Source organism: Montipora foliosa, chromosome 5, assembly GCF_036669935.1.
Source record: "Montipora foliosa isolate CH-2021 chromosome 5, ASM3666993v2, whole genome shotgun sequence".
NCBI classification, from domain to species: Eukaryota; Metazoa; Cnidaria; class Anthozoa; order Scleractinia; family Acroporidae; genus Montipora; species Montipora foliosa.
The window spans coordinates 30,929,419-30,951,918 of NC_090873.1; the positions used below are offsets into that span (position 1 = coordinate 30,929,419).

General features: G+C 39.1%; 2 protein-coding genes and 2 long non-coding RNA genes across 6 annotated transcripts in view; 2 read left to right on the forward strand and 2 right to left on the reverse strand.

Moving 5' to 3' along the window:
* Positions 1 to 1,589, reverse strand: part of LOC138003944 (uncharacterized) — an 8,827-nt gene extending 7,238 nt beyond the window's left edge. The window contains exon 1 of the long non-coding RNA XR_011123700.1: positions 1,067 to 1,589. This is a non-coding gene — a long non-coding RNA (uncharacterized lncRNA). The remainder of the gene's footprint in view (positions 1 to 1,066) is intronic.
* LOC138003941 (AP-1 complex-associated regulatory protein-like) overlaps positions 1 to 10,560 on the forward strand; it is an 18,206-nt gene extending 7,646 nt beyond the window's left edge. Inside the window, exons 4-9 of the mRNA XM_068850258.1 lie at positions 2,162 to 2,184; positions 4,532 to 4,670; positions 5,736 to 5,795; positions 6,499 to 6,602; positions 7,518 to 7,597; positions 8,516 to 10,560. Coding sequence (XP_068706359.1) covers positions 2,162 to 2,184; positions 4,532 to 4,670; positions 5,736 to 5,795; positions 6,499 to 6,602; positions 7,518 to 7,597; positions 8,516 to 8,664 — 555 coding nt within the window. The 3' untranslated portion in view covers positions 8,665 to 10,560. The remainder of the gene's footprint in view (positions 1 to 2,161; positions 2,185 to 4,531; positions 4,671 to 5,735; positions 5,796 to 6,498; positions 6,603 to 7,517; positions 7,598 to 8,515) is intronic.
* LOC138003943 (uncharacterized) lies at positions 10,474 to 17,227 on the reverse strand. The gene is made up of 2 exons (XR_011123699.1): positions 16,795 to 17,227; positions 10,474 to 11,641 (listed from the first exon to the last, which is right to left on the reverse strand). It is a non-coding gene; the product is annotated as an uncharacterized lncRNA (long non-coding RNA).
* Positions 17,228 to 18,197: 970 nt separating this feature from the next.
* Positions 18,198 to 22,500, forward strand: part of LOC138003945 (guanylate-binding protein 7-like) — a 45,842-nt gene continuing 41,539 nt past the window's right edge. For 2 of the 3 annotated variants that reach the window (XM_068850261.1, XM_068850262.1), the window contains exon 1: positions 18,198 to 18,314. The gene's annotated coding sequence lies outside the window, so the exon portion shown is untranslated. The remainder of the gene's footprint in view (positions 18,315 to 22,500) is intronic. The other variant, XM_068850263.1, reaches the window with a different exon arrangement.

Sequence of the window (22,500 nt, forward strand, 5' to 3'; positions counted from 1 at the left end):
GAGTGCTCTCTTACTTTTCTACATTGTATTTTGCTTTTTCATCATCGTGTCTAGATAATTATAGTGGTATGATTGCTTAAAAGTAGTTTTACATATAATTATCTTGGTTTTCAACAATTTGTTCCTCTGATCAGGGTTGCGGTCGGTTCACTGTCAGTAATGGCCAAACAAATAAACAATTCAAACCTCGAATTCGACATCACAGTAAATCGAAAAAATTTCCATCAAATATAGGTAAACATCACAGACTTAGAAAACCTCATTCTTGGGCAAAACTATCGTGTGTATGTATGACACACAGGACAACCAATATCTTCCGAACAACAATCATAATTACCTTTAAAACTCTCAAGAATTAAGTTTCTATAAGTGTAAAAATGCCTTGTTCTTTGATGATACCCTTTTGGCATTTTACAGGCCTTCTGATAGGGTGCGATTAAAAAATGCAAATTATGCGATTTTTTCGGGGCAGATTGTGCGATTAGAGAGGCCAATTATGCGATAAATAATGTAAATTGTGCGATTTTTTTCTCAGCAATTTTAAGCTTGTTTTATAAGGTTTCAGGTTGAGAAAAACACTTTTTTGCTGCCCTAAAGACATTTTAAACACATAGGAACAGTAATTATGTATCTCGATCGACATTAGTTGGGACAAAAAAAAGAGGTCTTCTGCACTACCGGTGCACCACGTTAAAAGTTGAAAGGACACAGCTAACATGCCAAATGAATGATCAAGGTGCTTGTCAACCACGAACTTTCGAAGATGGTCAATCACAATAGGGTCATACCCCCATTTATACGAGAGAAAATAAGCCGCGGCTTTCTCTGGCCGCGGCTTACAGAAGACTCCAATGTTCAACCCGTATAAATGGTACAAAATCTATGTTCACGTCTTTTTCAAGCCGCGGCTTATATTGACCTGGGAATATATATTCGTATAAATAGTTCCTTTGGCGTATTTTGTACACCGTGGCCAGAGTAAGCCGCGGCTTATTTTCTCTCGTATAAAAGGCCCTAATATTTCACGACCAGAAAAACATCAGTCCATCGTCCACGTGGAGCGTACCTGTGAGGTACTTTCTTGCTCGATCGTCAGCAGTCAGATTGGGCGGAAAGTGGGAACTTCCTTCTTCATCGAACAAAAAGCGAGCGTTTTCACAACAAACTTATCCATGAGTAAGTTTTTATCAGTTTTCAACGAAAGAAACTACATTTTGCCGAAACAAATCTCTGCTCTAAGAGAAGGCAACATTTCAGTGGTGTGTATATAAGGGCATGTTTGTGTTGCACCAATAGAAGGAGACTCGTACCAGGTCCCCGACATGAAAAATAAAGCCTTGAACTTCGAATGTTTACGAAATCGAAGGTGACAAAGGTTTTTTAGGCTTTTTCGAAGATAAATCATCTTAAAAATGGCGTATTTATGCAGGAATTTCTAAGAAACGTGTTGATTTATGTTTCATTTTATGAATTTTGTGCATCCTTTTGTGAATTATGCGATTTTTCGTGAATTGTGCGATCGGATGCGATTTGAGGTCGATTGTGCGAAATCGCACCATCGCGTAATATCAGAAGGCCTGATTTTAGGAAGGTAAGGGTTGAAGAAGCCATAATTTGTTAGTGGACCTAGTTGTTGTGTCCCTTTGCCCTTAAAATCATCTTGTGTTAGGATAAAAGATGCAAGTGGTTGTTTTAGTAGGGAAAGGGTTCATTAATTCTATTTCATTAGTTGCGTGATGGTGGGACACTTTACGATGTTTATTAAAAAGGAGCATGTAAGTTTATACTAATGCTTGTAATCTTGGATCTTAAGCAGATACATTAATTTTATTAAATACTTAGGATCATTGTGAGAGTTTTTTATGACCTTAGTTTTGGTCTGCAGAGATCAATCTGCATTGCTACATTGTAATTGAAAACTTGTGAATTAAATGTAGTTTCCTGTTGTAAAATGAGAATTTCCCTAGTACTGTAACCGCTATAGTACAGGACTTGTGTAGGAATTATGAGTAGGATTATAAATACATTTTGTATTATTAGGTAGAATGAATACACGTAAATCAATAAGATCTCTTGCAATGTAAATCAGATTGTTTTAATGATGACAATGACAGAGAATTTTTCTTTTGAGACACTTTTATTTTCTTTTTCTCTTAATTAGGAAGACTTCAATCCTCGTCCAAGGTAAATTTTTGGCAAGAATTTATTTTTCTGTTCTCTTGTAAGAAAATGAAATCATGTCTTTAACTTCGTATGCAGAGTTTTCAATACGATCGTTGTCAGCTGGTTTGATTAGAATAACTGACTATTGTCATTGTGAAAATGAATTTTAATCTTAGGTATGAAAGAACCAGGCTGTCTTTAATTGATTCATTTCAGTGAAAAATGTGGCCAACTTCTCTGACTGAAGTAGCTGATGCTTTTTGTTGGCTTTTGGTGCCAATTGTTGAATCAACTGATAACATGTATTTGTTATACTTTAATGACAGTCTGAGCTGAAAGTAAAATCATAGCCACAAATGTTTGGAGGTTAAAGATACTTACATGTAGCTTGTTCATTTGAAAACCTTAACACTTAACCTTTTTAAAGTTAAGGTAACAAAATAATACCAAACTACAGCAAACCTACAGTACATTTTATTTAGAGTAGTTGCAGGGGTGACCTGAAAACACTGACCCCCGGTCCGTGGACGCCCCTATGGACAGGATCGACGGACTGCCTTATGGACCAGTCCACAGACTACCCCTATGAACCACCTACCAACCACCTCAAAACAACATAAAAAATAGCTACAATAAATAAAATGTAATGTAATAATAACAACTGAAGATTTTACTTTAGCGGTTGTCTGGCTGGATAGACCAGTGTGTCGGTTACACAGTCAGGCTCGGGCGCAATTTATGTTAAGCACATATTGCCATGTCCTTCCCTGACTCTTTGCAGTGGACCGATAATTCCCAAGTTCTATTGTTTTAATTTGTGTTTTCTTTCCCTCTGCCATTTTCTTCGGATTTATGAACTTGCCCCAGGCTTCACGAAATAGAACACAACTTCTCTCTCTCTCTTCCAAACAAAATGGTAGAAGTAAATATAGGTCTTTTTCGAAGCACTCCACAGCGAAGGAAGTGCACACTGCATGTGACTGCTGCATGTGACTGATTAAAATTCCTAGTTGTGCCCAAGCCTGACTGAGCTTTTGTCTTTTTACATTGTAAAGATTTGTGGGTTGTAACAGTTGAGATTTCGCCAACACAAGTGGTCTGTCCAATGTAAGTCAAATCCTCTGTTGTTATTTATTATAATAATTTTATTTAATTTTATTTTGTTTTATTTATTGTCACATGTATCTCTATGTTGTTTTGGGGTGGTCCGTGGAGGAGGTCAATAGGGGTAGTCTGTGGACCTAGTCTGTAGGGGGGTCCATGGACCAGGGATTAGTGTTTTCGGGTCACCTGTAGTTGTGGTTATGGTACAGTAATCTTACACAATTTATGTTTATTAATGACAAGGAAATTGAGACAGACAGTTTATTTCCATTAATTACTGAACTCGAGTGACGTTGAGCTAAGTACCAAGGAAGGGGACATGTAGTGACATTTAAATCAAAATTAATGCTGCACAGTGTTTGACACTTACTTTCTTACCAATTTGCCCTTTGGGCAAGCAGTTTTGTTTTTTTGGTTGCCCATTTAAACTCGAAGGAGGCTTGTAAAAATGTCAATTTTGTGCAAAATGTGTGTTAAATGGGTTTGACAGAGCAACACGACTCCTGCTCTGTAACCATGGTGTTCTAGTAGCCTTGACAGTTTTGCTTTGACAAGCATACATGTATCTTTAAGCAATTTTCCTTTCCTATAAGAGATCAAGGGATTCCTTGAATATATCCCTGACATTAGGTTGGTTTTGAATTAAATGCCACTTGTCCAATAGTATGTTCTTCAAGTCTTTCAAAGCTGGTTGAAATTGCTTAACTTAAAGGTAGAATTTTCTTGTGCGCTTGTTTGATATCAAAGCAGTATCGTAGCATATTTGGCCATGCAAAAACTGGGTTCCATTGTAACAAACATTCTTTTTGTGCACGAACATGTTCCTTCCAATCGGTTTTATGGTTTGTACCAAATTGAATATAAATTATTCCTAACAGAGAAATAAATGACACCAAAGAGATGTAACGTTGTAAATTTATCGTGTTTGCGTTTAATACTACTAGTCACTTTCTTCACTGCAAATCAAATCATTCCACTAAACATTAGTCAAAAAAAATTCTGATTGCCCGATCGGGCAAGTCTTAGAGTTGTATTACTAATCCACAGATTATTTCGCTTGCCCCGGGCAATCAGGCAAGCGTTAGTGTCAAACACTGCTGGATGCATCAAATAAGCTGCCTTCAGACATACATGACATTGTGTTATCTTCTTGTGTTCACATTGAAATTTTTGTTAGTAATAATATTGATCATCAGCCTAGTGATAATTACTCTCTAAGATCTTAGAGTCAAGTTTTTTTAACCTTACGATGGTTTTATTGCAGACAAATATTAACAGAAACAGAAACCCAGCTAATCTCTCAAAAGAGATTTCACGAGTTGGTTGAGCAACAGAAAAAAATAGATGCTGAAATTGATGCACAGTTATCACGGGATGAAGACAATTTGAGAGTTGAGGAAGAGGTGGAGTACAATCTGTATTTTGATCATTTTAGTAAAAATTACAAATGAGCAATCAGATAAGAAAATTAGATTAAAAGTATTTTTCTTTTGGAGTGCATGACTAGATTCAGTTGATCTTTTTACATTGAGGTTTCATCTATCTTTTTAACATTTCGCTTTTATCGTAACACTTCGACGTCCAAACCGGCCTACACCGGCCAGACTGATAAAATAATTAATACTTTGTATGGGGTTTAAAAATATTATTTAAGTACTTTTTTCCTTATATTTTGTGTTATTTATCAAATGGCACAAAAGTTGTCCTGTAATTTATAAATAACACATTCAAGTACATGTACCTTTGCCATTTATAAAGCGCACAATGCCCAATTTTGCAATTTATAAATCGCAAGATTGCCAACTTTGTGATTTATAAATCCCAAGATTACGAACTCTTTCAAGTGGGTTGGATCTAGGGAGAAGTGACATCATTTACTGACTGGCTACTTGTAAGAAATTTCAGCGTGTAAACGTAGCTTAATTAAAAATTCCAGTTAAAATAAACAGGTATTAAGGCTTAAAACTTGGGTCACTATAGTGTTTAGTTAACACTATAGTGTTTAGGTAATTGAGTTTTTGGTCATACATAGTAGCACATTAAGAATTTTCTCAAATCCCTTCACTCTCTAATCTTTAACATTAGCCCTAGCCTTTTTGTTTTCTTAACCTTGTCTTTGGATTCTTAAGCAAATATCTCAGCCTTTTATTGTTTCAAAGTTGTAAATTACATAGTCATGTACAGTGTATGTGGAATTTTTATGGACTTGAACATGGTCTTCAAAATTACTCTAGAGCAGTTGAAATGCCGTTTTTTATCACCTTCTTTTTAAGTAAAATAGCTACATGTATGCTTCAATTATTTTCTATTCATCTTTTTCCTTTGTTATGATAAATAAATAAGAATAAGAGGTAGAGTCTGTTCTTGATGTTCTCCAATTCCATACTCCTTGGATTTTAGGGTACAAGTCCATAACATTAAACTGAATCATTCTTTTATTTTGTACAACTCTGTCATTTTAATTGAAGGCTTACTACGAAGCCAAGAGAGAGGCAGCCAGAGTAGCAAAGCAGGCCAAACAGATGCAGGTAAGAAACCTAAAATATGTTTGAGTTGAGATGGGATTTTGCCCATTTGTCACAAATACACCTTATTTGATCCTGCTGAAGAAAGTACAAATTACAGGTACTTACGTGTACATGTATTTACATCAAGAAAAAGTGAAGTTTGTCAATTCCTGAGTGGAGCATTCACCTTTAAATTTCCCTTTCTTTCAAAATTACATGCAAGGTTGTTGCCTAACAGGAGCCCGGTAGCCTGGGGCTCCCAATGAATAGCTCTGGGCGCCTTAATTTTTCACAGCAACACCTTTCACTTCATATGTTGGGCTCCTAAGTTCTCACCGTTTAGCTATGAGGGCCCCTTTAAAATTTTCTTAGGCAGCAGCCTTGTACATGTAGACATTAAGTGTTCCTTTTAGAAGCAGTGAAATGTGATTGAGTGATATTTCATTTGGAAGTGTATTATTAACAAACTCGATCTACATGTACAGTCATGTATATCTAAAGGATTTTTGAAAGTTACAGTTCACATGAGATTGCAGCCAGGCCCGGGTTGCTTGGAGCATGGTTGGCGCCAACTAGCGTTAAATACCATGGAATTACAGGTACATCTACCGGGAAAAGTTACGTGTATACGGCCTTTGATTAGCTGGTTGAAAAGAGTGGATAAAGATAAAGATAAAGAGTGGATTTAAACATAAATTGAATAATGATTCCCTCTGTTGCACAGGAAAACAAAATAGCAAAAGAAAAGGAGAAAAGGATTCGCAGGGGTTTTCTGGATGACTCATCACTATCCTCTTGGTTAACAGATGATGGCATGAGTGCGGATGAGTATGTAATTGACTTCTTATGATTGTTATATCACACATTTCCTCACATTAAATTTTTATAGTTAATATTATGTATCTTAACCCATTGCCTGTGAAGTGGCCCCGATTGAAGAATAGAATTTTCTAGAGTGGACAGACCAGCGACTGGTGGCCCAGTTGGTTGAGCATTGGTGTTTCAGACAGGAGATTGCAGGTTCAAACCCCAACACTCGCGGTTTTAAAAACAAGCGAGCAAACACCCAAGGATAAAGTGCTGCCTTTGTTATTTCACCTGGAAATGGTTAGACTTTCAAGTCTTAAATTCTCGGATTTGGACTATAAACCGCTTTCAAATGGCGACCTCCTTTACATTCTTTTGTATTATTTTATGTTAATTAGACCTACTGCCCTCATTTTGAAACAATTCATATTCTTTTGAAATTTGCTCCTCGTAGTGAGGCTGGAAAGGCTTATTAGCTTTAAAACAGAAGAACATTTTAATTTGGCTGCCATTATGAAAGAGGTCTGTAAACCATAGGCCCTGTCTCACAGCCTTTCCTGTTAATCAACATGCACTGTTAGGAGGGAACCCCTATGTCTCCTTTAACCCATAGGAGGGGAAGGGTTATAGGGGGCCTAGATGTTGAACTTCTAAAAGGGGACATACTCTAAACACCGGTACATACAGTAAGCTGCATCTTTTCCTGTAAGTAAATCCAAACTTATGCATATACATGTAGTTTCCAATTGGACCTCAAGTAGTCCAATTTGCCCTCATCTCAGGGTTCCTGTTAGGGGCTGAACTCACTCCAGGGCTTCAGTTACCTTGGCATCACAACTTCAAGGGGTTTAGTTACTCAGGGAATCAATCAGGAAATGTTAGATAAGGTTTTTCAAAAGAATGTCCCCTTATCATGGTGCTGCTTTTGTCTTTTAGTGCTGAACTTGATGTTGAGGACTTTGATGCATTTCTGGAAAAAGTTAAGGCAAGATCTCTTGGAAACAGCCCTTTTTCTTGTAAGTTGTATTCATGTTATTTACTCGTGAAGTGGGCACTCACCCTAGACGCCTGAACTACATTCCAAGAATGATTTAGGGGACAGCCTCAACCCAGTTTTTATAGTATAATGTTCAAAGTGTCTTCAGATTGAGCTTCAATTAGTAAAAAAACCTGACACTTACCCTAACTTACAATGTATGTCACTCCAGGTCTACACTGCTTTTTAAATTTGTTGATGTGTACATGTATGCTTACTGTATGTCACTCGTAGACCAAATGTTGCGGCACTGTTACACTGTGCATTTGCCTTTCAACATGTCTCAGGCACAACATGCCACAACTATCTTCACTTCATTCTCGTCCACAAAGCCCCGTGAAACAAATAAAAATGCGCACAACTCGTTGCAAAAGGCAACACTGGGAGACAAGTTGCAGACATTGAAGATCCTGTAGCTTCCCAGGCGCGATCTGTGATTTGGGAACGAAGCAATGGACCGGTGATACAACAGGAATTATTCACCTAGCCCTGATAACAAAACTGAGTACAGTCATAGAAAGCAATGGAAATAGTCTGGAAAAGCTACATGTACAGGATTACTTGTAGACATGGGTGTCACATTGTGTGTTAATCACTTTAATCACTAACTGTCCCCATTAATTAATTAACCCTTTAACACCCAAACCGGCCTAAACCGGCCAGAATTAGTATTTTACTCTGTCTAACAGAGTAAATGGTCAATGGGGAACCCCCAGGAGTCAATGGGTACAATGTAATTGTCAAGTAATTTTGGGTGTTGCAAGGTGTCGTACATTTTGGCAATTTGTAGGGCAACTATTTTTGCAAGAAGTCGCAAGACAAATTGCACAAAAATTGCTCAGTTTAACACCTGCTTTCTTCTCTTTAAACATGATTTTTTTTTTTTATTGTTCCGTAGCTCCTACTGCACCTGTCGCAAATATCCAAGCACCGTGGGAAGATGCCTTAGCGCAGGGTATGGAAGCCACAAAGATAGCTGGCAAGTCACTTGATGCACTGCATGGACTTTCATCGTCTGTTGATCTTGTAGCAGTCAGTGAAAGATAGCAGTTACTAACATTCCATGTCTTGTAATGGTTGCCATCAGCAGTAAGATTCTTTTTGTGATACTGCTTCTCATTAACCGAGGTGGAGTCAAAGTCGTAGAAGACTAGCTGCCCCTAAGTCTATGAGGATGGTGATACTTCTTTTTTTACTGTGGCAAAGCCCCATTTTATAACAGTAGCCAAATGGAATATTCTTTGATTCCAATGCTATGCAAATGATTGGTCCCAACAAGATGGGTGCCGCTGCCTTCAGTTTTCAGGGTGAAAAGAATAAATTTCTTGAAATGAGTGGGCTCAGTTCTAAATTGAGTTCTAAATTGAGACCAGTTGGTGTAACATAGACAAGGAATCATTCTGCAAAAGAATCATATTATAGGTTCCCATTTACGGTAGTTGTGACTTCATCAACGTAGTTGTCCGGTGAACCGCAGTCTGAATGAAAGGGGTGTTCCCAAAATGAAAGCTAGAAAATCGTTGGCAAAATTATACTGCCATCTCTCCCCATTTTCCCCTCAGCTCTCTTGCGTGACTAATATAAAGTGGGAGGTTCAACTGACTTGAGAGGGACTGCTAACTGTCCAAGGCAAAAATTAGCATCAGAAGTTTATATGAGCCTTAAGTCCAACCCTTCCCTCATTGCCTTGTAAAATCAGTAAAAACTATTTGGAGGATACTTAACTGCTTAATTTTAACTCGCATTGACGGAAATACTAATTTACTTTTTTTTTTTAAATCGGATGGTAGAATGCCTTCAGAAGAGTAATTTCGCCCAAAGATTTTTTAAGCGAGAAGAATTAGAAATGAAAAATATATTTAATAAGTCTATTGACGAAATAAAATAGAACTCAAAGAGTATTTTCAACGTTGGGCGTGTTCTGTAAGGTGACATTTCAACTATTCGACTGTTAAGATGAAGAATCAAGTTAGAAAAACAGATAAAAACACGGAATACCTTTTTCTACAAGTCATAGAAAATTTTTCAGAAAGTCGTTTGTTTGTTGGTGTTTCAAACAGCGTTTCCATCGTTACGTCATTGAGAAAAACTAGAGGCTCCTGAAAAAACCCTGGTATCAGCTTTTTGCTCGAGTGACGTATTCTGGGTAATTCAGGTACTGCCGAACACCAGATTTTTGTTGTTATCTGATCTTTGCATATTAATAGAGTTTTAACTAATTGGTTGTTCTCTATCTGATGGAGAAGTGCATTACCTTAAAGGTATAGGTTCATTTTACAAGTTTTCTGCCTCGGGACATGTCGGGAAAAGGAAAAATGCCGATAAATCTGTCGACCATTCTTGTCCAGGTGCCAGTTGTATAAAAGCTGGATAATGCTATCCATCGGAGAAATTGCTATCCGGTGGATAAACACTGTCAAAACCAATGGAATTATCCAGTGGGTAGTGATTTATCCGGTGGATAGCGCTATCCACCCTTCAAACAACTGGGGCCTGGTTCCAAGTCGGGGGCGTGGCTCTGAGGGTGATGATCCTCGATACGGAGACGGTTTTTCACGCAACCTCGTTCCCAGGGTCTTACTTCTTCCCACTTTTGAGCGGGCAAAGGAACAGGAAATGCCCAGGGAACGAGGTTGGCTTTCAAGTTGGTTTAATACAAAAACGAAGAAACCGCGGTCTATTGCCAATGTGCTTGTTGTGCATTTTAAAGTAACAGTAGAAATTTCTACCCGTATTTGCTATTTTTCTGGAGCGATATCTCTGTCGTTTGGTAAATGTTGGCACTACACGCATGCTACACGCGACGTTTGTCCTTTCATAACCATCGCACGCTTGAAATAATATCTATAATAACGCTTACCATAAAATGTTAGTATTTAATTAGTAAGGAACACAGCGTACTTTGATGTAATACTTTGTAATTAAAAGTAAATTATTTAACTATCTACAATGTTGCTTGTTGTAATTCATATGTTGCTCTTTAATTGATGAATATCCTCACCTTTCTGATTTATTTTTGATTCGAGCTTTCCTTTGGTCCAGTTATGTTTTCTTTTTTTTTTTTTTCAACAATATTCCATTTTCACAAATGACTGAATGTATGAGAAGACCACCATCCATTTACCGAACGTTTCGGACCCAACTTGCGACGAGAGAATTGAAGTCGTGAATTTTTCAGGCTTCTCTACACAATTGCTAAAATTGCGTCCATAACTGCGAGGATCATAGCTTTACTGTAACTTGATTTCATATATCATTTCGTTCATTGATTCATTCCTCACGGGAAAATTAGAACCAACAAATGACCGACTCCCTACGTCAGTGGCTAAATAGGGTAGGTACTTGGTGTTTCTTTTTCTATTGTTTCAATTTTTTTTAAACAAGGTATAAAACGTTAAGTAATTATACAATTACCCTAATCTAACCCTAACGCTAACCCTAATCCTAACCCTGAAGGTTTTACCGTGTTTAGATAATTTTATGCAATAGATAACCACTAAATGACAAAATACACCACGTATCCTCCCTAAAAAGCTCAGTTTGTTAGAGCGTCGCACCGGTATCACGAGGTCACGGGTTCAAACCCCGTCGAAGCCCTGAATTTTTCAGGCTTCTCTGCGCAATTGGTAAAATTGCGTCCATAACTGCGAGGATTATAGCTTTACTTGATTTCATATCCACAGTTCAGTATATGATTCATTTCATATATCATTTCGTTTAATTGCATGAATGTTGCTAATCTCGTGTCTCGCCTCTATACGACACGAAACCTTTTTGCGTTACATTTGCACAAAATTCTCTACTAGTTAAATTCCTTGAGGACCTCGAACAGCTTATGGTCCAACTTTTTTGTTTCCCCAGCAATTCTGACGGAGTACACTGTTCCTGTTCAAACTTTGCACGCTCTTGTTCAAATGCCCAGATGTAAAGACGTTGCTCATTGTTGCAAATTAACTCATGGACCAACAGCTATTGCACACTTCGTTACAGTGACGTCACTGACACGATCATCGGCCCTTTTGAGCTGAAAGAAACAAAGACATTTTTGAAGTGACATTAACGAGCATACTCAGAAACAAATGCCAGTGCTTTTAAGAAGAGTCGACCTGTGACCTTAACCAAGAGCACTCGTTCGGAAACTCGACTCAAACTCCGGATATCCTTTGTTAGTATACACTAAAACAGTGGATAGCGTTGAACTTGCGCGCTGATTGGCTCGTCAAACTCCGAATATCCTGTACTATTTACCTTCGAGCAACTCGGGAAGAAATGGCGTCCCGATTTGCATCCGTGACAATTGAAAAAAACATCCAAATTAAGTTTTTGTGCTGTATATTATCTCACTGTTTTAGTATATACTAAAACAACTATTCACCTCAGTGTCGGTGGCTAGCGTTGGATATTTACATCGCCGCTTCGCCGCTCGGTAAATATCCACCGCTAGCCACCTCCACTTGGGTGAATAGTTATGGAATAATTGTTTTATTAAATTCCTTAAACCCCAAAAGTTTGAGCAAAAGCAAACCAAAGCTGACTGACACTAAAAACACTAAGCCCTTGCTACTGTCACTCCCCTGCTAAGTGGTGTCTTTGCGCATAGAGTCTTCTGAGCGTATTTCGGTAGGTTTCAGGAGGTAGTAGAAATCATGCGTAGATTTCTCTGGTGGACACAGTAGAATATTTAATTAACCTGCAATGGCGTCAAAGTCATTGAAACGCATGTGGCGTTTAGGTGGATCGTTACAAAATATACCCTTATGGAGCTCAAGAATGAAACGTCAATGTTATTTTTTTTCTTCATCTGTCTTTTGGATTGCTTTTTACTGTTAACTCCCGGCTTTTACAGTACTTTTTGGTACAAACGTAAAGCCAACATTTTTTTTGACCTGGCATCAGATTAGATTGAAAAGAAAAGGAATTATGAAGTGAAAACAACATCTTCAGTCCTTCTTTAGTGTGTGCAATAAACGTTTGCTTAGTGCATTTGCAGGCCGTGCATTACATGGAGCAATTTGCAGTTTGTTATTGCAGACTATTTAAAGAAGAAACGAGTGAGTTTTACTCAAGAGCGTGTTTTTGAATTTATTACCAAAGCTTAATTTTAAAAAAACTAAAAGACCTCAAAATGAAACAGGATATTACAAAATAAGTGAACGTGTGAGTCAAAGGGCCTCTGCTGGCACGACGTCTGGGTGACCCCTCAAATGGTCTTACTGACCCCCCACTTGAAGAAATTAACTGGAACGCTGCAGTTCAATACCACCCAATTCAGTGCCTTCTGTTTTTTTTTTTTGTAACACTTACCACAGGCAACCTAGTGTACGCTCATGGAGCGTCTAGTTTGAGGATATAAGGAGCGAACATTTTCGTCAGAGGAGCCTCGGATCGACCCAAGGCTCTGGGAAACTCTATGTAGGAGAACATGCGCCGTAGGGTTGTTATAGCCAAACATTTGCTACTTGAACCTCACGGCGCCTGCTCACTCCTCGTCCTAACATGAATACACCAATTAGGGTGGTTTAGTGGTCATCAATCTTGCCTCCCACCTCTGTGACCCAGGTTCAACTTTGGCCTCGGGTCGTATGTGGGCTGAGTTTCAGTTGATCTCAACCTGACTCCGAGGGTTTTTCTCCGGGTACTCCGGTTTTCCTCCCTCCTCAAAATCGACTCCCAGTCAATTATATCTGGCTGGGTTTGCGGTGCTCCGAGATCACACATGGATCGTATGGCGGCAGCCGAGGGCGCCTTCATGTGCATTCGGTCCGATCTCGTTGAGCCGGTTGATCCTGAAAAGCCCTCGTAGGGAGTTATCAACTAAGCACACATTTACATTTCACATTTCACATTTCAATTACAGACGCTTTTGATTGTTCTTCACGAAAACCAATTCCCACCCTGGTTTTTCTCTCACATGGTTCATGTGGGTTAGAAAACTAGCACTTCACATTACACTCTAATCTGTTAAGTGAGTTCAAATATAAGCGCTACACGGCCAACGTTTGCAAAAACGTAATCCTTCTTTGTACTTGTACATGAGAAGACAGTTTGTTTTAGGGTTCTCCAAAGCTTTTCTCTCTCTCAGTCAAGAGAAGAGCTCTGGGGTCGACATTGGCTCTGATGATCATACTGCGCATCTTAATTCCTCCATTTGCGCAAAACCACAATTCCTTGCGCCTTTGACCACAATCCCTTGTGTTTCTGTATACTTCTCCCTATTAGAGAGCTGCCTCGTTCTTTCGCTTCAGGCTCACTCACAGCGGCAGCGATAAATACCTCACTTAACTCACGTGTGGAAAATCGCTGAGGTGAAACAAGTTACCCAAAGAAGGTGTTGAAGGTGATCATAAAATAGCCAACAATAATAGACCTATATCCCTTCGGCCAGATGTGTCTAAAGTGTGCGAGAGAGTGGCTCACAATCAGTTTATGGAATACCTAACTTCAAGCGGCCGTTTATCTACTAAACAAAGCGGAAACAAAGAGAAACACTCCACCGAAACCTCTGTTACTCAGACCACCGATATGATATTAAGTACGATTGATAAAAAACACTTGACGGAGGTAGATTTCCTTGACATGAGCAAGGCCTTCGACAGCACAGACTACAACTTTCTTCTTGTCAAGCTGCAAGATGTCGGTGCCTCGCCTTTACGGCCGTACATTGGTTTCTCAGTTACTTAACCTCCCGCTATCAGGTTGTCACGATTGGCACAGCTGTATCAGAACGGCTGCAAGTGGTTAGCGGTGTATCCCAGGGAAGTATATTGATGGTTTGCATCTGACGTCATGGCAGCGATGTTGGTGTACAGGACAGTGCAGTAAAATGGCTTTTGGGAATTTGACTCTATTATTATGCAAAACTTGTGGGGCCACTCTCTATTGTTTTGTTCACCAAGATGGCCGTCTCATCACGTGGATGCAAACTCTTCTCTTTAGCATTTACATGAATTATCTACCATCATTTCCGCAACATTGCTCTGTGCAGTCCTATGTGGACGACACTAAGCTTCTGCTGTCTTTCCAGCTTCAAGATCAATCACGTATAGTGGCAGAAATAAATAAAGACCTTACAAGAATACGTAACTGGTTCTTCACTAAACTAGCTACTGTTAAACCCTGACAAGACGAAGCTTCTAGTTTGTGACAGTAAGCAGATGGCCGCTAAGATTAGCACTTTCCAGCTTTCGCTCCTTGGAAAACAGCTTGCTCCAGTGGAGGCCAGGGACCTTGGTGTTATACTGGATACAAGCTTAACTTTTAATGAGAATGTCACGGCAACTGCCGCTCCTTGAATGTCACGATTAGGCCAGATAAACCACGTTAAACACTGCTTTGACAACCGCACTTTGATTCTTATTAACAATGCGTTAGTTTTTAGTAAACGTTTTTATTGTTCTTCAGTCTGGAGAAATACTTCAGAATACAAGCTTTCGATGAATCTATCCCACCCTACCACCCAAGCATCAACGAGTAAGCGCAAGAAAAATCGCCAGAGGAACATCACATGGTATAATCCCCCGTGGAACGCAAACGTAAAAACAAATGCTTTCCAAATGATCACCCACCACACAAGATCTTCAACAGACACACACTCTAGTTAAGCTATTCTTGCATTCCAAACATGAAATCAATCATCGCGTCACCCAACAAATCAATCCTCTCCAATGACACGTCCACGACACCACAAAGACCTGAAAAGGAATGCAACTTCCAAAAAAAAAGGTGGATGCCCTCTTCAAGGAAAATACCTTGAAACAAACGTAGTCTACCAAGCCACTGTCTTAACTGGACTTCCAACAAACTTCAAAGAACGATTCAGAAACGACAAAGCATCCTTCGAACACACCAACAAAAAAAATGAAACAGAACTCTCAAAGAATGTATGGACATTAAAAGAAACCAATAAACCCTTCAACATCAAATTTAAAATGCTAAAGAAATGTAGACCCTATAATAATATTAGTAAGAAACAGGAATGTAATTTGTGCCTTTTTGAGAAATTCATAATAATCTGTAAAAAACATCTAGGAAGCCTAACTCGTGCTCCCACAGAAACAGATATGTCCTGAAAAACTTTAAAGTAACGTAAAGAGAGAACCACCATATCAACCACGCATTTGTATAAATATCGCCAGCGTTTAAACCACAACTAACGCAGGCTCACCATTTGTGTCACTTACGGGTTTCATAACATGAGTAAATATAGTTCAGCTCCTCTTTTAATGGAAACGATTTCCTTTGTGAACAGTTCGTCAGGCTTGATGTTTGCCTTAGTCTTCCCCTGCAGCGGACAAGTTTGGTTTTTTAAATGTCTCTCAAGTTTGAGAATAGACTCTTCCGTTTTCGTTATCTTGACTTGTGTTGCCGTTACAATAGTGTTCGTTTCCTCCATCTTTCATTTGTGGTTAGGTTTTGGCGGGCTTTTCTTTAGAAGGTTGTTTCCTGCATTTAGCTCCTTGTTTTTTTCAGTTTTGTGTCTTGGTTCAAGTTGTGACGCTGGAGGGCTTTCGTCTCTTTGTTCACAGGTTTGCGCTGGTTCTGGATTACAGCTTAAACAAGCTCCAGATTTTGGTCGTGCGAAAGCCGGGTAATCTGGCGCGGGAGGTGGTCTTTTTAAAAGTTCGTCACTCGATGCCCCGTTGTATGGAGGCAAACTTTGGTTTAGTAAGTTATCTTTCATCATTTTCGGTATTAACTGAAACGTTGCGTTCAAGCAGGACCGGCGGTTTCGATTCTTTTGAATCTCTTCAGCTGCCGTGTATGTGACAACGGTATGTTGAAGGGACAGGTAAAGAAATTCTCAATTCCGATTCGATGATTATCAGTTGACAAATTTCAATGGACATTTACTGTAATTGCATTTCGTTTTTCAATGTTGTTTGTGTTCATAATAGCGTGATCAGCGCTAATGGCTTCAAGATGTTCAAGATGTTTTGCGGCATTAGGTAGATGTTTAAAGATCCACTAAAACGCCATTCGCGTTACAATGATTTTCGACGCTATTGCAGGTTAATTAAATGTTCTCCTGTGTCCACCATAGAAATCTACGCATTACCCCAGCCCCCTCAAACCTAACAAAATACGCAAAGAAAACGCTATGCACGAAGACACCACTTAGCAGGGGAGTGACGGGCAATACTTTTACCGACACGGAATAATAAAACAGAGAAATTTTACCCATTTTCCGACTGGGATTGCCATACTTCACCTTTCCTTCATAGAATAGAACATTAGGGTTAGGGTTAACTTCCACACTGCCACACTTCCACACTTCAACTCGATGAAATGAATTATTTGTGAGTAAATTTCTCGCATTTGCATTCCTTTGTGATGACTGATGTGTTCTCTGCTCTTCTACCCGAAGTAAAAGCCGTTTTCCCATTTCCTTTGACCTTTTTTTTTCCTTCTACGTTGCCACCGAAACAGAAGAAGCCGTATCAACACTGAGCGTTCAAGCGTTAAGCCTTTTGTGTCTAACAAGGTCCCGGATTGTATTTAAATACAGTGGACAAATATTTCACTTATTTCGGGGAAACTTAACCTTGGTTTCGAAGTATCACAGGACGAAATCACATGTTTCCGTATTTCTGAAACGTGGCGGAAACATGCAACTCCATGTTTCCGTTATGTTTACGTCTTGTGGAAACGTGAAAATTCAAGTCTATGTGATTCCGTCACGTTTCCGGGACGGAAATGCCAAATCACGTTTCCGTCATTTTTAAGCCTGCAGATTTCCGCCGTTGTTCGTTTCCGTCATGTTTCTGCAAACAGATTTGCAGTTGTTTTCTACATCTCTGGCAAAACACAAACGGGAGATGGTTCTTTTAACAATAACTAATCTTAACCTTTTAACCAGTAGGGACGAACTACAGCTGCAGCCGCAGGAAGTACCTCACCTCACACTTCGTAAAATGACAAATATAATGTGGTATGAGGAGTCTGGGCCAAATGAGACATTTGTGTTAATTTGAGGTGGTTATACCAAATGGGACATTCGTGTGATCCGAGCTGGTTGGGCCAAATAAGACAGCTGTACATGTACGTGTGCATGTGGTTTGAGTCGGTTAGGCCAAATGACACAGTTGCGTGATTTGAACTGGTTGGGCCAAATGGCACATTTTGTCATTTAAACCAGTTGAGCAAAATGAGACAGTTGTGTGATTTGCGCCAGTTGCGCCAAAATGAGACAGTAGGTAGTTGTGTGAATTGAGCCGGTTAGGCCAAATGAGACATTTTTGTGATTTGAGCTAGTTAGGGCAAATGAGACAGTATGATTTGATCAAGTTGAGCCAACTGAGACAGTTGTGTCATAAGATCCAATTGGGCCAAATGAGACAGTTGTGTCATTAGATCCAATTGAGCCAAATGAGACAGTTGTATCATTTGATCTGGTTGGCCCAAATCAGACAGCCAGTTAGATTATTCTAGCCAATTAGATCATTCTAGCCAGTTGGATCAATCATTCAAGCCAGTTTATTTTAGCCATGTTCACTCATTATTCAAGCTACCGCTACCGGAAACACGTGTTAACCGTCGTGTTTCCGCAACGTTGTCACGTGTTTCCGCAACCTTTCAGTCTACGGATTCTTGGCATTTCGTCCTGTGTATTAACCAACTCGGTAACACATTTTGAAGGCTTCGTGGGTCTAGCTCATATACATGTACAGGTTGACTGGAAACCACAGATTGTTTTAAAGGTAAGTAAGATGACGTTTTACAATAGCTGACGTGAATTTAACGCTATGACTAGGGGATTCCATTGATTCCAAGTCGGTTAGTGCGCGGCCTTGGTGATAGAGGTCCTGAGTTCGAATCCCGGATCTCGCATCCTTGTTTCGACTTCTTTCATTTCCGTGAAGCTGAGTAGCTTTAAATACCCGCAAAAAGGAGCACTGATGGAGAGGGGGGAGTAAAATGAGCGCAATAATGGAAAGTCAGTTGGATAAACTAGGCATGAATCTCAAAAGCGACGAGTACTGGACTTCGACAACAATCTATCGCCCGTCGAGACGAAATCAAAGTGAGCAGTATTTACCTGAAGTACATGGTAATTTGACACAATTGAGTTTCTTGTCTTCACGCACGCAATCAAATAGGACGAGGTTTTCGCCTCTAAGAGCAAATATGTTGTTTGTTTCAATAAAATTTTCGCTGGAAAAGGATTCTGTGGTATTTTCTGCCTTTGTGAATTATAATATCATGTTGTGTATTGAATTTTCGAGCTTAAGGTTCAAATGTGATATGGGAGAAGTTTTTTAGTATTGCTCTGTAAGCAGGAAGGGTTCACAGGCCTGTTGGAAGCGTGCTTGAGTTTCAACAAAATGAGGCCCAAAATCAGTGAAAACTTGTGACGCAGATGAATAATAAAGTAGCTGCTATTTCCAAAATGATGGAATTACCTGGTGATAAATAACGTCGTACGCGTCTTGGAGAGTAAATTTTGACTTTGCATAAACAAGAGTTGGGCGATTGTGATCTTTGTTTTGACTTCGCTCATTTCATTGTCAAACTTTATAACACTTGACAGAAAAAGAAACTTACAAAAACCCGGTATCTTGCCATCATTTGACACAGATGCTTCACTGTTTGGCGAGTAAACATGCCGCGGTAACTTAATCACGGCGCCCGCTGAATTCCGGCCATGTCACTTTCGATTTTGCAATTTACTTGAACGTAGCAAAAATCTCCCAAAATGTTTGTCGCTGATCGTAACTTTTTATATTCTATATTCACGGTTCAAAATTAATGTTGTTTTCATGTCGTAAATATTTTATTCTCGATCGACCGTCCGGGAAACTTCCTTCTGCTCTTTCTGAAAACTGTGTATCAATGTTTACTTGCTTTTTCATCAATATTTGTTTTGCATAAAGCAAGCTAACAGAATCTGTACCTTGCTGAGTTCGCATTTGTTAGCGTTAATAGTATTTTCGGTCAGATGTTTCTGTTTTTTATGAGGGGTTTATTGTTTTGGTCTCCCATCCCAACACTAACCCCGCGAAACAGGGCTTGACTTCAGTGAAGTTTAGTATTACAAAGTTTTCGGATGCTCATAGGGCACACTTGTGGTGAAAAGAAGTTGTGAGGGAACTTGAAAATTATCAACATGCCAGCCCAGAAGCCAATGTTTCTCGCTTCTCTTTTATTTGTTATTCTTCAGAGACTGGAATGCTGTATTTCAATACCACACAATTCAGTGCCTTCTGATTTTCTGTAGCACGTATCACAGGCAAGCCAGTGTATGCTTCACAGAAGCATCTAGTTTTTTCTTGTTTTTGTTTTTTTTTTTTTTCTGTGTCGGTAAAAGTCTTGCCTGTCACTCCCCTGGTAAGTGGTGTCTTTGTGTATAGAGCCTTCTGCGCGTATTTTCTTAGGATCGAGAGGGTAGTGGAACTGCGTAGATTTCTCTGGTGGACACAGTAGAATCATCAACTTAGCCTTCAATGGCGTCGAAAGTCATGCAACGCGAATGGCGTTTTAGTGGATCCTTAAACAAAATATACCCTTATGGAGCTCAATAATGGAAAGTCACTTGGATAAACTAGGCATGAATCTCAAAAGCGACGAGTACTGGACTTCGACAACAATCTATCGCCCGTCGAGACTAAATCAAACTGAGCAGTATTTACCTGAAGTACATGGTAATTTGACACAATTGAGTTTCTTGTCTTCACGCAAGCAATCAAATAGGAAGAGGTTTTCGCCTCTAAGAGCAAATATGTTGTTTGTTTCAATAAAATTTTCGCTGGAAAAGGATTCTGTGGTATTTTCTGCCTTTGTGAATTATAATATCATGTTGTGTATTGAATTTTCGAGCTTAAGGTTCAAATGTGATATGGGAGAAGTTTTTTAGTATTGCTCAGTAAGCAGGAAGGGTTCACAGGCCTGTCGGAAGCGTGCTTGAGTTACAACAAAATGAGGCCCAAAATCAGTGAAAACTTGTGACGCAGATGGATCATGACTAAAACACCACACGAGTACATACGGGTAACATACGAGTAACATACGAGTAACATACGGAACATACAGATACATACGAATACATACGACTAACATACGACTAACATACGACTAACATACGACTAACATACGGATACATACGACTAACACACGGATACATACGACTAACATACGGATACATACCAATACATGCCAGTAATACGAGTGTTTTCCTCATAAATGAAGCTCTAATTATAAGCCTTGCAAGCATTTTTGCGCGTCAGCAAACACGTTCCCGGTTCAGTTTGAGGGAAGGGGGATGTTGATCCCCCCCCCCCCCCCCAAGGCTTTCGTTAAATTTAGTCACAGTAAAACAATATATTTTGGATGTCGCTGACGTCGTATGACGTCATCAGATCCGCCATCTTGATTTCACCATTTCACCTTAGTTGCCTTTTTTAATGGCAAAAAAATCAGTGCGAAATCAAGCCAGAAAGCTTAAATGTAACCATGTACATGTAAAAATGTATCGATTTTGCAACTTCGTGTTGAGAAACTAGAAGAATTATGTTTAAAATGTCGAATTTTGGGAACAGTTGACACATTAAAAAATCCGCAAGCAATAAACAAACAGCTGCTTAAAGATTCAGCAACAGAGTAAATCTCCTTTCCAAAATTTGCAAAATCTGAGGGGGGTGGCATCCAACCCTTTCTCACCTCATTTACAAAACCCTGAGGGGGTGGCATCAACCCCCCCCCCCCCCCCCACACACACACACACACTTCATATCAGAGGTCCAAGGGGTATGTATTTTTCGCATCGAGATATCAGGAATTACAAAGCTATTAAAGCCGTCAAAAGCTCTTAACAATTCAAGAAATATTGAAACGTTCCTTGCAACACCAAATAACTAAATATTTATTGACGGTATGTAAACCCTGTTGTATTGATTGGCAATCAAAGTTTCACTTAAACTGCAAAACTAGACAATAGAACAAAACATTTTGTCTTTACTCTGTATGTCAGACAACTGAACCTGGAAACTGCTAACTTTAACTGCAACTGTAACTGTAACTGCTAATGACAACAAACAATAACTCCGAAAAGTTATTTAAGTATTGAAACGATATTTTAGCTATAAATGTAAATATTTAAAAATTAAAATGAAGTCAGTGGAATTAAGTCTTCAAAAGTCTGAAATACAAACTGAATTGGAAATAAAAAATTATTAAGACAACTCAGTGATACTGTAACTGAAACTGTAACTGCTTAATACACACAACTACTACATATATTACTTTGGTCATAAAGCGATCCTCAAATAGTAGACACACTCGGAAAACAATATTTCACACGTGGTTTCAGGGCTGTAAGCCGATCTTCACCTAGAGTCCGCACTTAAATTCTTTAGCTAACTATATACAAACGTTGTTATAATAAAAAGAACTTCTGAGTATGGACATTTTAAGTCCTATGCATACATTTCTATTGCGAGCATCACAACTCCTTAATTGAAGGTTAAACGTTCAGTCCTGCGTATACTTAATATTTCCTCTTTTGGCACAGGACTTCTGAAACAGGCAACCTACGACTATAACTGCCAACGGTAACAAAACACTGCTCATTCTAGCTCTTACTCAATATTTCAGTTACATATTAATATTTCAATATTTAAATTAAGAGAGTGAAATGAAACCTGGAATCGACATAAAAATAGGAAATAAACTTGGAAAGTGAGTTCGAGGCGATTTTCCGATATTAAAGTACCCGAGAATTGGTGTGCCATACATGCTCACTATGCAACGATACAAGAGGAGATTTGCAACGAACCTTGCATCACATCACATCTATCTAAAAATGTTCAACGTACATTCCTGCGTTTATAATTACGCTTTCTTGTTCTGGGGTCAGTTTTAGTTGCGCGGAACAGCACACTTTCCCGTCGA